The following is a 13,786-nucleotide window of genomic DNA, read 5'->3' on the forward strand; positions in this document are numbered from 1 at the left end:
ATAGACAATATACACTGAGACAATGGTTGAAGCAACACGAAGCAAGTCCCCTATATGGGTACTCGGATCAAAAGAGACTGAAATAACTGGAACAAAGTTACCCTACAAGAAGCAAGTTTTATGTGTGTTGTGCGTTTTTAAATGGTACAGTTTTTGCAACAAGATGTGATTTCGGAAATATTCAGAGGCTTTGAGCAACCTCTAGATATTGTAGGAACAATTGTGTGTCTTTAATGATATCCTAACACATTTAGGGGGGTAAGAGTTGAACATTTAAAAAAAGAAATTTGACCCATTAAAAGGACCACTCTATTGTGTGTATTTGTGTACCTGCTATTGTTTGACTTTGTGGGGAAATTTTGGGTCCCCATGAGGAAACAAGCTTATAAATCATAATTTATAAGCATAATTCATAATCAGAATTTAGTTTAATGAAAGTATAAAACAGCCAGTTTTCTGAGAGGGTTAGGATTAGGGGTCAGGTTAGGGGATAGAATTGACAGTTTGTACAGTATAAAAATAGTAATTATGTCTATGCACAGTAAAAAATATGCATAATTTTTGTGTGCATTCTCAGTAACACCAGTAGATGGCAAACTTTGCACATACATAAGTCCCAAAACTTCCCCCACACATGTCAGCTGATTACAAAGTTTACAGAGGTTTGCATGGGTGTTTCTGGTTGTGTGTTAATGGCACCTAAGTGTAATACACCCTGTTAAAAACTGTAATAAATGTTTGAGCAATATCCTGAAAGGTTAGAGCTCTTGAACTTCTTATTCTCGTAAAATCTTGGCTATACATTAAATTGCTCATGTCATATTAAAACTTGAGGAAAGTTACTTTATAAACTACACTGTAAAGAGTGAAAGTTGGATCTACGTTAAAATCTTTATCAACTTTTTTCATAGAAAAGTGAAAACATTTAAAGGTGCTGTGTGTAAATTTGAGCGGCATCTAGTGGTGAGATTGTAAATTGGAACACAGCTCACCCCTCATTTTTTGAAATGCACAGAGAAGCTACAGTAGCTGCCACAGCACAAAGACATCACTGTCTGAGACCATGTAGTGACAGAACACGATCTGTAGAGCAGTTTTGTTTTTGTTTATTTTACATTTGTTTGTTTTTTTGTTTTTTTATTGCAAATTTGTTTGTTTTTAAATTGCAAAATTGTTTATTTTTAAATTTTAAAAATAAACAAATTTTTTATTTTAAAAATAAACAAATTTTTTATTTTAAAAATAAACAAATTTTTTATTTTAAAAATAAACAAATTTTAAATTTAAAAATAAACAAATTTAAAATTTTAAAAATAAACAAATTTAAAATTTTAAAAATAAACAAATTTAAAATTTAAAAAATAAACAAATTTTAAATTTTAAAATAAACAAATTTTAAATTTTAAAAATAAACAAATTTTAAATAAAAAAAAATAAACCAATTTTAAATAAAAAAATAAACAAATTTTAAATTTTAAAAATAAAAAAATTTTAAATTTTAAAAATAAACAGATTTTAAAATTTAAAAATAAACAAATTTTTGAGCAGCAAGATTATGAAAATCGCATCCCGAAACCTGATGATTTATTGTGATAAAGGCTTAAAAAACTCAAAATTCATAAAAAAAACTTTTGAAAACAGCTAAACAATTTACAGTATGAATTGTTTTAATCTCATAGGACACCACGCACACAAATCCACTTGTGACATTGCAATTGTTACATTACAGCAACACTGTTGTTTTTTCGACCTTTAAATAATGTTTCTATTAATTAATTCAGTCGTAGAACAACTCTTACATGGACGAATTCTACTGCTGCTTCAACCTGATTAGCTTCCTAGCTGCTACAACCATCTTTCCACCTTTCCAAGAGGCTTCATTGTAATATTTACCATAGTGGAATAAATAAATGAATGCAAATGAATGAAACAATAAACAGCTATGCATATATGACAAATACTGACAATATTTTTTGGAGAACATGTAGAGACAAGATTAAAATAACAATGTATATATATATATATTAAATAAAGGATTCAAGTGTTACTGATAAAGTTAAACAAAAAGGATGAACTTTATGATATTAAGCAAAAGGCTGAGTCAAAGATTGGAAAAAAACAGACAGGAGTATTTAAGCAGGATTGAAACCAAACCCTCATGATTCAACACTGCTAGTGTGGGTGGTGCATTTTTTCGTCCATATCACTACGAAAAGCTGAGTCAAAAACCAATATAACAGGCTGTTTACTGGAATATATTCCTCCAGGACAGACAGTGTAAGTGAAGTCATTTGATCCAGCTGCAAGACACAGTACATTTCGTTTGTTTAGGACGACAGTATGCCTGTGGATTTTTTAAATGGCCTCGATTGTTCTATTGTGCTCAACTGCCCACCGAGCCACACACACACAACTTTGCAGTTCACACAACAGAGTCAACTGTATCACTACATATACAAAAGGCAGTGCTGGATTGTAGGGTAAAGATTTGTAAAAATTGAAAAGTTCAGAGGAAAGAGGTGTAACCAACAGTTTAACATTTCTACAAACCTGCTCTTCAACAACCAATCACTGCTCAACAAACAGGTACTGTGACAGATGCCACACCTATGACAGGCAGCAGCACGTGGGAGAACGAGAGATAAGTTGAGAAATACATATGTAAAACTTAAACTGGTGAAACTAGTGGCAAATATTCCAAGACCATTTTTGTATTTGAATGAAATTTGTGTTTGCGCAACTGTAAAAAGTGCATCGAAAGTTTCGAACAACATCAAGGACTTCTGAGGAAGAGGAGACAAGCAAACAAGCAGTGGTGGAGGATGGAAACATGGCTGAATGAAGTCCAGAAGCATCCAGTCATCTATGTGCTGTGCTGCTCTGTGGTCTTCAGGATCCTTCACAAGTTACTACAGACTGTGCACCGTCCCATCATTGTGGACACAGATCCCTGGAAGTCATGGAAGTGGAAAAACCTTTCAGTATCACTCGTCCACTCACTGCTGACTGGCACTTGGGCTGTTACCTGGTGAGTTAATGCAGCTATATATATTTGGTTTGACTGAATCATTATTTTCCAAATCTTTAAAGGTAGACTTGATTGTTATTTTTGGGTGACCTACTCCTTCAAAGTATGAAAACAAGAAATAATGTTTGTATAAGCAACAGATTTGAACTTTAACTCAGTGCAAAACCAGAAAGACAGCAAACTTTTCAACCTAACGAAATCACGAAAGGTTGTGATTGCATACATCAGGTTGTGCCACACAAATGCAAATAATGGCTAATTATTTATATATGTTATGGCATTACCTAGACTACTTTATAAAGTTTTAGATAGTACAAACTAATAGTAGTGTCTTCATTCAATTTCATTAAAAGTACCTAACCTTCAGTTAGACATCAGTAAGACTAGAACAAGAAAAACCTGCCAAACAGGGCATAAACTGAGAGAACCGTAAGTGACTGTGTAACTTAAAGTATCATTACAATTGTCTGAATATGAATCTATTCACCTCTCAAAACAAGCAAGAGTTTTACCATTGTGCCTGTTTGCCCAGCAACTGATAGATTTTATATTGTTGTTCTTTCATTTCTACTTGGTGTCAGTATTGAGCACATTTTTTGTATCAACATGGTTGAAATCATCAACAGCATGCATGAACCTGTCTGTGTCCCAACAGTGTAATACAGCATCCGGTGATGGTTCATGAAATCCGCTCTACCTATACGCCTGATTCCTACCTGCTTATCGTCATCTCATCTGGTCAGTAGATCACATATTTGTAAACATCAAAAACACATGCATCAACATCTAGTATTGCATTGCTGTGATATTGTGTGCCTAGAAAAATATCGCTGTTGATGATAAACAAATTGGGTCCATCTATGGGCCGATGACGGGGTTATATTAATATTAAATATTAAATTACAAGTATAGGAAAGAAAGAATTATGGGATATTTTACACCACGTGGGGTAAGTTGTCACAATTAAAGCTACATTAAATGACCCTTTTTAGGCTTTTCAGCTAATTTTAAATACTAAAATAAAAAAAAACATATTTTCATTTTGAATATTAATTTTTACTATTGAAATTTTGGTTTAGAGATTTAAAAAATAATAATTTAAGAGCAAGGTGTTTGAAACCAATATTCACTGTAAAATTGTTGTAATAACTTAAGCTTATTCAACTTTTTTTTTATTATTATACCAACTCCCCACCAGTTAAGAAAGTTACATTGACTTGTTAATTCAAGTATATAAGTGCAAAAAAAATATTTTTATAACAGTGTATCCAAAAAAAGTTGGTTGAAAATACTTTAAATGGTAACACATAAAAAATGTTTTTCAGCTGTTTTAAGTGAAAATACTTTAAGTGAAAAATGTATGTTGAAAAAACTAATACTTTGGGGTATTACCAATTGAAGTTATTTTTTTAGTTGATCCAACTTTTCACTTTTTTTAAGGCATTGTAACAAAATAAAAACATGTCTGTATCTACTCCCAGAAAAAAGGTACAAAAAGTACAATTTTGTGCTACATGCAATTAAAACTCCTGTTTTAGTTGTAAGATGTCTTTCAAAGCAAGAAAGCTTCAATGTGAATGAAGCACAATAGACAAACACTGAGACAATGGCTGAAGCAACACGAAGCAAGTCCACTATATGGTTACTCGGATTAGAAGAGACTGAAATAACTGGAACAAAGTTACCCTCCAAGAAGCAAGTTTTATGTGTGTTGTGCGTTGGTACAGTTTTTGCAAAAAATATGTGATTTCAAGCAACATCCAGATATTGTAGGAACAATTCAAAATTTTTCACAGTGTGTTTTTATTGATATCCTAATGCATTTAGGGGGTGAGAGATGAACATAAAAAATTACCCATTATAAGGACCACCCTAATATTGGTACATCAAAGGTACACATTGGTACCCAATTACTGGTACCTCAAAGGTACATATCTGTACAAAATGGTATAGTAAGACCTTTTTAAAGGTACTGTCCCAGTGACAACTTCTGTACCTATCTTCTGATAAGCTTCAGTAATGCTGTGACTCTGGTTTTTGGAATATTGTTGAAAATCATTAACTATTACTGCTAACATCTTATATGTTAAAGCTACCTTATCTTTTAGCTTTCCTCTTTCTTTGAGTGTTTGCATAGTGTCCAATTGTAAACATACTATAACTGAGGTATTTGAGGGTGTTACCTACATACTTTAACAAAGTAAAGAATGTACTCTGAATGTGACTGTATGAAAAAAGACAAGAAGTGTGTTAATGCCTTGATGTTTCAGAAAGAGTTTGACATTAAACATCTGTTTTGATAGGGTACTTCATTCAGGATGCTGGCGACATTATCTTTAGTGGGTATGCAAAAGCATCTTGGGAATTTCTGCTTCACCATGTTTTGGTAAGTCAAAACACAAGTCTGTTCAGACGTAACTTGAGTATCTTTTGAACATACCTGATAATATTAAAGGGGACATATCATGAAAATCTGAGTTTTTCTATGTTTAAGTGCTATGATTGGGTCCCCCAGTGCTTCTATCAACCAAGAAAATGTGAAAAACAACCCAGTAACTTAGTTTTGGTAAACCATTCTCTGCAAGCACGTGAAAAAAATAAGTCATTGAAATTTGGCTCCCCTTGTGATGTCATAAGGGGATAATACCGCCCCTTAATCTTCACTATCCAACCACAGCATTGCTATTTAGTGCAGAGATCAGCTCATTTGCATTTTAACAGGACACACACAAAATGTTTTGTTGCAATTTTAGCATGCTATATTATTAAATATTTATATAATATTTTGAGCTAGAACTTCACATACGCACTCTAGGGACACCAAAGTTAAAAAATTCAACGCTCCACAATTGCAAATAACTCAAATTATTTCTTCCTAGGTGATCTGGTGTTTCCTGTACGCCGTGTTCACACATCAATATGTGGCAGGTGCAGTTGTGGCCTTGTTTGTGGAGGTGAACAGTGTGTTCTTACACACACGTTTATTGCTGAAACTGGCTAAAGTGTCTTATGATTCGTCTCTCTACCATATTAACAAACTGCTTAACGTGGTGACCTATGTAGTCTTCCGGCTTGGAGCGCAGTTTTACTTGACTTGGTACATCATACATCACTTCTCATCACTGGATCATGCTTTATACTTCCTAGTAACTATGGTCCTCATGAACATCATGATGCTCATCTATTTTTACCGCCTGCTGTGCACTGACTTTTTATCCAAGCACCGCCCTGACAGAAGCGCTAAGAAATTTGCTGATGACTAAATCAACACGACCAGGGGATGATGTGCATCAGTCCATCTATTAAAAAATGAATTTTAATGACACATTATCTACAAGAGCTGTATGGAACAAGCAAACTTCAGCAGAGTGTTTTGATGTAAATCAGAGACAATGATTTTGTTTAATTTTTTGAAAATGTTAGAATAAGATATTAATCTTTTAAAATACTCTACACATCTATTTTCCCCCAACATTTTAGAAAAAAAACTAAAGATAGCATGGTAATTATGCTATCATGGCAGATAACTTCATCTCCACTTAAAGGCAGAGTCCATGATGTTTGAAAGCCAATGTTGATATTTGAAATCACCTAATCAAACACGCCCCTACCCCAATAGAATCTGGACTTTCTGTTGATAGACCCGCCCCACACATACACAACCCGGCAAGAATGTCGGTTTGTAGACAGGCTCCTTACTGCTGATTGGCTATAAGTGTGTTTTGGTAGTCGGCCCGTCTCCTTTTCCAAAGCGTTTTTCAAACATTGTGGACTTCGCCTTTAAGATGCTTTTTGATCAACACTGGCATTCAGTGTAGCTTTGCCAATATAGATTTTTGTCTACAATATTTGTCTGTATTAATTTTATAAGAACAAATTTTCCCATGAAGTTATTTTATTTTTAAAAACCTACCTCAGCCAGGAAACCCTGTAAACATGCTTATTGGAAAATGAAATGCTCTTTTAATGATTTTTCCTCATTAAGAAATGTTTCTAAAAATTAAAGATTATAATTTTAAAAATTGCTTCAATTATTTACATTTTCAATATTAAACCTTTCCTGGATGTTCCATACAAAGGCCAATATAATGCAAAAAAATAAAAATTTTGGAACAGGACAGATGATTATTACTTTACTTATTTACTGCTAAAATGTACTAATGTACATTTTCATTATAACCTGAATTATTCATGTATTAATCGGTTAATTTTCTTTGCCAAGGCAGTTTTACAGCCAACTTGGCAAAGGTTACTGAGCCACATTAAGATACATTTCTATGGCTGTATTATTTAGTTGTTGGCTGAAAATCTGCTAATTCACAACATTTCGCAACAACTTCTAGGTTTAATTCTCACAATTAAGCATTTCAAGCAGGTTTCGGTTTATGTCTTGCACAACTAAAAGTATGAAATCTTTAATTTCCCAACATTCTGTCCAAGTCTGCAAACTACAGTAAATATGAACATGAAGATTATACAAAGTCACAAACTTAAAGACAACCTACACAACTGAATAATAGGGTTTAAATAAAGTCCTATTCTCAAAGCTTATTTGCAAACCCTGATTGTAAACAGAAATGAAACAACAACAAAAGGAGGTTTTTACAAACATTTATTCTTCTGTACATCTGACCAAGAATGATTTAGATGATGCCAATCTGTGAAAGAAAAGATAAATCATATTCAGTATGTGTCAGACGTGTCAAATACTCTCTACAGTAAAAGCAAAGCATCAGTGGTTCCTTTGAATGCATCATAATCATTCAGGCAGAAACTTGTTTACATCATATGCAGAGAATTGCAAGTTTATCAAATAGTTTTATGAAAGAATTTCAAGAAACAGGTTCAGAAAATCTCCACAATCTCTTGTGTGCATTTGCTACAACACCATTTACCTTGTTTGCAACATCCAAGGCATCGTAATCTGGTGCAAGACGAACGTATGCCTTCTTTTCACCATCGGGCCTGCAGAGAGGAATAAAGTATTCAGAACTAATCTCATACATCACTGCATTATTTATCATCATCACTGTTCTCCCTGTGCATCAGTGGTTCCTTTGTAGACATCAGGTATCAGAGTAATGATTACTTTTTACATCATTACACAGAGAAACTTCAATGACTATACATGTGCCTACACACAAAGTTGTACCTGATCAGTGTGTTGACTTTAGCCACATCAATGTCATACAGTTTCTTGACAGCGTGCTTGATCTGATGCTTGTTGGCTTTGACGTCAACAATGAACACCAGGGTGTTGTTGTCCTCAATCTTCTTCATGGCTGACTCAGTGGTCAGGGGGAACTTGATGATGGCATAATGGTCCAGCCTGGCAGAATGAAAAAGATTTCAATTTTAACCTTATGGAGTTCCGTAAAAACATAAGTCAGAATCATATCAAGTAAACCTACAAGGATGCATCAGTGTTTATAAACTTGTAATCACAGATGTCATGCTTTGATCGCAATTCCCATCATTTGCATCCTAAATCTTCTAAGAGTGTTTTCACACCTAGTTCGTTTGAGCCCTCCAAACGCTCTCAGAGCAGTTTAGGGTGTATGTGTTAACAAACCAAGTGATCTCAGACCCCCCTAAAGGGACCCAAAAGTGAACCGAACTCAGACAACATCAGGAGGTGGTCTGATTACGGTTCGCTTTTGGGTTCTTTTGTGGTTCGATTTATTTTTGATATGTGAAATAAATGAGTTCCCGGTACACTTTGCGTGTTGTTTGGACATTGTATTAAAATCAACTGCTGCACAAAAATCTGGGATCTGAGTTTTTATAAAGTTTTGATGTGAACAAGAAAGGGTCTGAGATCACTTCAGTTCTGAAGAGGACCAAAAAAAGAACTGGGTCCTCTTTTGAGTCCACTTTATTGTGAACCCCAAAAGGACTGAGGTCACATTCGGCTAGTTCCTTTTCTGGTTTACTTTAAGTGAACTGGGTTTGGTTCTTTAGAAAAGAACTATATGTAAAAACCCCTAAAAAAAGAACTAGACTAATTTAGAAAATTCTATTTAAACCACATACATAAATTTGAACAGACTGTAGCACAATCTTACTTGTTTCTGCGTGGAGCACTCTTCCTAGGGTACTTAGGCTGTCTCCTCAGACGCAGGGTCTTGGGCCGACGGAAGGTTGGGGATGTCCTGATCTTCTTCTTTTTCTGGCTGTGGACACCCTTCAGCACAGCCTTTTTGGCCTTCAGGGCCTTCGACTTGGCTTCAGTTTTAGCCGGCACAGCTGTAGAAAGATTACAAACTTGCATTAACTTACTATTCAAGATTGACAAATCTATATACCACTGAATATATAGGAGTTTTATTTGACACAAAATGCGTTAAGTATATTTTTTAATCAACTGCGTACCCAGGTGAAATGTTATTTACTTGTTATAACTAATATGGGAGTTTGACTGTCTGCTTAGATTAGCTTTCAAACATGAACCTCAATGGATGTTTACATTCAGACTGCAAGTACAAAATACATTACAGACATAAATGCCATTTTGTTTTAAAACAAATTCGTTTGTAAGGTCAGTTTAAGGGCTTTGTAAAATTCTAAACTGAATGGCTATAAATAAGATAAAAACGATATCGGTAGCCACGTGTGTAAGTTACTAGCTAACGATGACAAGCTAACATTGCGCTACCATATAACGCAAATATACTCAGTGCATCTTTCAATGAAATAAACACATCATGACTTTAACTATTAACGTATATTTGTTGACACGTTGCCAGAATGGTACGGGAGAAATAACCAGTGCATTCAGTTCAATGATATTAGCTTGCTAATTCAGTGGCGGTTCTGACTGAGGACGTTCGACTCGGCACACATGCATTCAAACTTCATTTTATGTAATTTCCGACGCCCGTAAAAGATAAAACACAAACAAAACTATCTATGCCTTGTTATAAATAGAACAAAAGCTGTAAATATTCACAATAACGCTCATTTTACACGTTAAAATCTTTTAACGTAACGCACCTTCCTTCTTCGCCTTCGGGGCCATGTTGGAAAAAGAAGAACGAACGGGGTTTCCTTCAGTTTATCGCAGGGGTTCACAAACGTAGATATCGCGAGAACTTAGCAATGTATTGTGGGTAATGAAGTTTAATTACGCACTCTATACAGATCACAGCTGCAGGAGGACAGGGCACGGCACTGTTGCGAGAAAAAGCGATAATTTCTAATTATACGAGTTTTAATGTTTTTTTTTCATGTATTTTTGATAAAGACTCACGAACCACCTGCTAAAACATACTTGATATGTGTCGCCTATCATAACAATTGCCATCAAGGGTTCTTGTAGAACTTAAAAACGATATTTTACCCTAAGTAAGGTAAGTTATTCTTTACATTAATTTACATAATCATATTTTTATAGTAATTTGTTAACACTATTATGCTTTTTATTACTATAAATTTAATTCAATTTTATCCAATAGCGCGTTTCACAATATTGTTTAATTGTTTCAAAGCAGCTTTAAATGTATAAAAGCAGGAAATGTTTACTTTTCATTTCTTAGTATTTTTTCTTTATCGTGAGTAATGTATGTGTTTAATAATTTCAGTATCAGTTAAAGAATGAATGAGAATGACAGTGTGTTTGCAGCATTAGTATTGATGTGGTCCTGTTAAGTCCTCACATGATGAGCACACTACCTCCTGTGAAACAAGACAGAATCATCTGTGAACTCCCTTTGGTAACATTTCCCCTTTTCACATTAGCACTACATACAGTTAACTTTTACAATACACAAACACTATATGCATCTTTATGTTTGCTACTATTATTATTACGTTATAAAATGGGCAAACACTTGACTTACTTACTAATTTGTATTAGTATTTCACAAGAGATGCTGCAGTGCACACTAAAGATGGCTTCAATGTTACTGTTAGAGAGGCATGTCAGGAACAGAAAGCAGGGTAAGTCAAATTCTATCTCTCTCTCTCTCTCTCTCTCTCTCTCTCTCTCTCTCTCTCTCTCTCTCTCTCTGTAAACTGCATTGTATAGCATTGTGTAATATGCAATGGGATCAATAATCAATGATAAATCATCATCCATGTTGATGACCTTTATTTTACCATGTATCATCAGATTGAATGTAGCCAAGATCATAGTGATTGGCGATGTGGGAGTTGGAAAAACCTGTTTAATTAACCGGTAAAAGCATGTAATATTTTACATTTTAAAGACTAAATTGACTTTGTTAATGATTGTGATTGTAACTGTGGTCTCAAGATTTTGTAAAGACACATTTGACAAGACGTACAAGGCAACTATTGGAGTGGATTTTGAGATGGAGAGATTTGAGGTCCTTGGAGTGCCCTTCAATATGCAATTGTGAGTGTTTTAGTATTGTGGTTTAAAGTTCATCCCTTGATTCAGTGTTTGATCTAAAGTCTATCTCACTGCAGGTGGGACACAGCAGGCCAGGAAAGATTTAGATGCATTGCATCCACATACTACAGAGGAGCTCAAGGTATATAATATTAAAGGTGCAGTGTGTAATTTTTAAAAGGATCTCTTGACAGAAATGCAAAATAATATACATAACTATATTTTCAGGGGTGCATAAAGACCTTTTTACAATGAACCGTTAAGTTTTTATTGGCTTAGAATGAGACGTTTTTATCTACGTACACGGAAGGTCCCCTTACGTGGAAGTCACCATTTTGTGCCGCCATGTTTATACAGAAGCCCTTAACGGACAAACTTTTTTTTACTAAGTTGTCTCCGACGATGACATTTTTCTGGTGGCGGCTATCATAGCTTCTCTATGTGTTTCAAAAGCGATGGGTGAGCAGTGGACTGAGCCGTTGGTTGCAATTTGCAACCTCACCACTAGATGCCGCTAAAATTTACACACTGCACCTTTAACGATATAATAAGGCTGCATCAAGTTTGTTTGCTGTGAATTATGTAAAAAACTATTTGTCTGTTGTTTGTAGCCATCATCGTTGTGTTTGACCTGAGCAATTACAACTCTTTGGAGAATGCAAGGTATAGTACCAACAATGCTACAGGTTGTGTGCTTGTTTTATGACAACTCAGTTTTGTCATAATGATTTGTGTCTCCTTTCTCTTACCTCTCTTTTTGTCCATTATTTAGAGAGTGGCTCGAAGATGCCATGAAAGATAATGATCCTTCTAGTGTTCTTCTGTTTCTCGTTGGTACCAAGAAAGACCTTAGTGTGAGTTGCATTAAAATTACCTTGAAGGTTTGAAAAGGACGTGGAATCTCTATGTATTGTTGCATCGTAATCATATCTAGCTCAAATGAACCAGCAGCCTTCTAACTTCTAACTCAAGCTTTTATCACACAACCCCATGAGGTTCTTTTATTTGAAAAGTCAAGATAGATGTGTTTTTCCCCCATCAGCACCCAGATCAGTTGGCCCAAATGGAGCAGGAGGCCGTCAGGCTCTCAGAGGAGATCAGAGCAGAGTATTGGGCTGTGTCTGCTCTTTCAGGTAAAGTAACATGTCATCTGTCCAGATCTTAAAAGCAGATGTTTTAGATGCCCTCAAACTGGTAAGACCAGAAAGATGACATCATAAAATACATATAAATAAATCATCATAAAAACTATATGGTTTAGTACAGTAATAACTGCTATTGTGCTGCACAGGGGAAACTGTTAGAGACTTCTTTGTACGGGTTGCATCACTTACATTTGAGGCCACTGTATTATCTGAGCTGGAGAGGAACAATTCTAGACAAGCTTGTGGTATTGTCAGTAAGTAATCACTAATAACCTCACAAAAACAACAAATTTTTTGTAACACAAATGTTTTTACAGACATTTGAATATCGGTAGATGTGTACTTCTTATTTTAAAGCTTTTTTGTCTCTTCACAGAAATCTCAAATGATTGTGATGAAGATGTTAAAGGTTTTAAGAAGAGGCATTCCAACTGCTGTCGTTGACTGATATATAAAAAAAAATCTGAAATTTATGTATAATTCGTATCATTTTGATATTCTGTATATTACATTATTATGCGCACATACATAAATACATAATAATTCAGTTTGTTGAGAGCAAAAGGCAAATAACCAAGACCAAGTGAAAATGTGTCACTTCCTGTTTGTCTAAATCAGTACTCAGGGATCATGACTTCATGATTATGATTATTTAAAGCTACAGTGATTCCTGTATTTGCTGGTAAAGGGTTAGTTTAGCATAATACTTGTGCAGAGATTTTATTTTGTGTACGGCTGTATCGTAGTGCGGACTTATTCACATTAATATTGGATTAAAATCAGTGAACCTCTTATAAATGCAGCTCTTGTCTTCATTGCATCATGAGTTGCTCTAGTTAATATGATACTTATGCTAGTACCCATGACCACGAGGTCTGATGCTGTCCACAAAAACATGAGATTCCCACTGCGAGATAAATGGAAGTATTGTTAGAGACGTAAATGGAAGAGATGAGAGTGTTATAGATAAGTACAAGCAGCATCTTTCCATGTAGCATCCAATTCTGTTCTCTTAAAATTTGTTGTGAAGCTTTATGACTGAATAAAGGCTGCAATTATAATAAAGTTGCTATGCTGTTAACTTTTGAAAATCTTTTAGTCCACTAGTAACTTTGGATTACACAGTATGTGCAGAATGCATCAAGCATCATGAAAGCATCATAATGGAGTCTTTTAAAGCATATCTTATAAATCACTAATGCATTCTTTACTTACTAATAAATAGATGCTTTTAAGGCTTTGCAACAAATAAAAACACTT

General features: G+C 34.6%; 3 protein-coding genes and 3 non-coding genes across 9 annotated transcripts; 2 read left to right on the forward strand and 4 right to left on the reverse strand.

Annotated features, from left to right (window-relative positions):
- Window positions 1-2,334: 2,334 nt before the first annotated feature.
- On the forward strand, window positions 2,335-6,502 carry tlcd1 (TLC domain containing 1). Its single transcript, XM_055180608.2, has 4 exons — window positions 2,335-3,028; window positions 3,684-3,766; window positions 5,332-5,414; window positions 5,908-6,502. The coding sequence occupies exons 1-4, from the start codon at window positions 2,823-2,825 to the stop codon at window positions 6,289-6,291; spliced, it is 756 nt and encodes a 251-aa protein (XP_055036583.2). The 5' UTR covers window positions 2,335-2,822; the 3' UTR covers window positions 6,292-6,502.
- A 1,121-nt stretch (window positions 6,503-7,623) lies between these two features.
- rpl23a (ribosomal protein L23a) lies at window positions 7,624-10,173 on the reverse strand. Its single transcript, XM_073871243.1, has 5 exons — window positions 10,022-10,173; window positions 9,094-9,274; window positions 8,181-8,357; window positions 7,924-7,993; window positions 7,624-7,686 (listed from the first exon to the last, which is right to left on the reverse strand). The coding sequence occupies exons 1-5, from the start codon at window positions 10,044-10,046 to the stop codon at window positions 7,672-7,674; spliced, it is 468 nt and encodes a 155-aa protein (XP_073727344.1). The 5' UTR covers window positions 10,047-10,173; the 3' UTR covers window positions 7,624-7,671.
- Window positions 7,756-7,822, reverse strand: LOC129424572 (small nucleolar RNA SNORD42). The gene has a single exon (XR_008638110.1). It is a non-coding gene; the product is annotated as a small nucleolar RNA SNORD42 (small nucleolar RNA).
- Window positions 8,069-8,134, reverse strand: LOC129424571 (small nucleolar RNA SNORD42). Its single transcript, XR_008638109.1, has one exon. It is a non-coding gene; the product is annotated as a small nucleolar RNA SNORD42 (small nucleolar RNA).
- Window positions 8,443-8,512, reverse strand: LOC129424577 (small nucleolar RNA Z17). Its single transcript, XR_008638114.1, has one exon. It is a non-coding gene; the product is annotated as a small nucleolar RNA Z17 (small nucleolar RNA).
- On the forward strand, window positions 9,684-13,006 carry rab34b (RAB34, member RAS oncogene family b). 4 transcript variants are annotated; one of them, XM_055180606.2, is made up of 11 exons: window positions 9,684-10,377; window positions 10,609-10,740; window positions 10,884-10,966; window positions 11,139-11,204; window positions 11,283-11,384; window positions 11,459-11,523; window positions 11,993-12,044; window positions 12,154-12,235; window positions 12,424-12,514; window positions 12,673-12,780; window positions 12,903-13,006. In XM_055180606.2, the coding sequence occupies exons 2-11, from the start codon at window positions 10,684-10,686 to the stop codon at window positions 12,968-12,970; spliced, it is 774 nt and encodes a 257-aa protein (XP_055036581.2). In that variant the 5' UTR covers window positions 9,684-10,377; window positions 10,609-10,683; the 3' UTR covers window positions 12,971-13,006. The 4 variants fall into 4 exon arrangements, with proteins under 4 accessions (XP_055036581.2, XP_055036580.2, XP_055036582.2 ...); XM_055180605.2 differs by having other exon boundaries at window positions 10,639-10,740; XM_055180607.2 differs by having other exon boundaries at window positions 10,656-10,740.
- The last annotated feature ends 780 nt before the right edge of the window (window positions 13,007-13,786 follow it).

The sequence above is a fragment of the Misgurnus anguillicaudatus genome, chromosome 9, assembly GCF_027580225.2.
Source record: "Misgurnus anguillicaudatus chromosome 9, ASM2758022v2, whole genome shotgun sequence".
Lineage (NCBI taxonomy): Eukaryota > Metazoa > Chordata > Actinopteri > Cypriniformes > Cobitidae > Misgurnus > Misgurnus anguillicaudatus.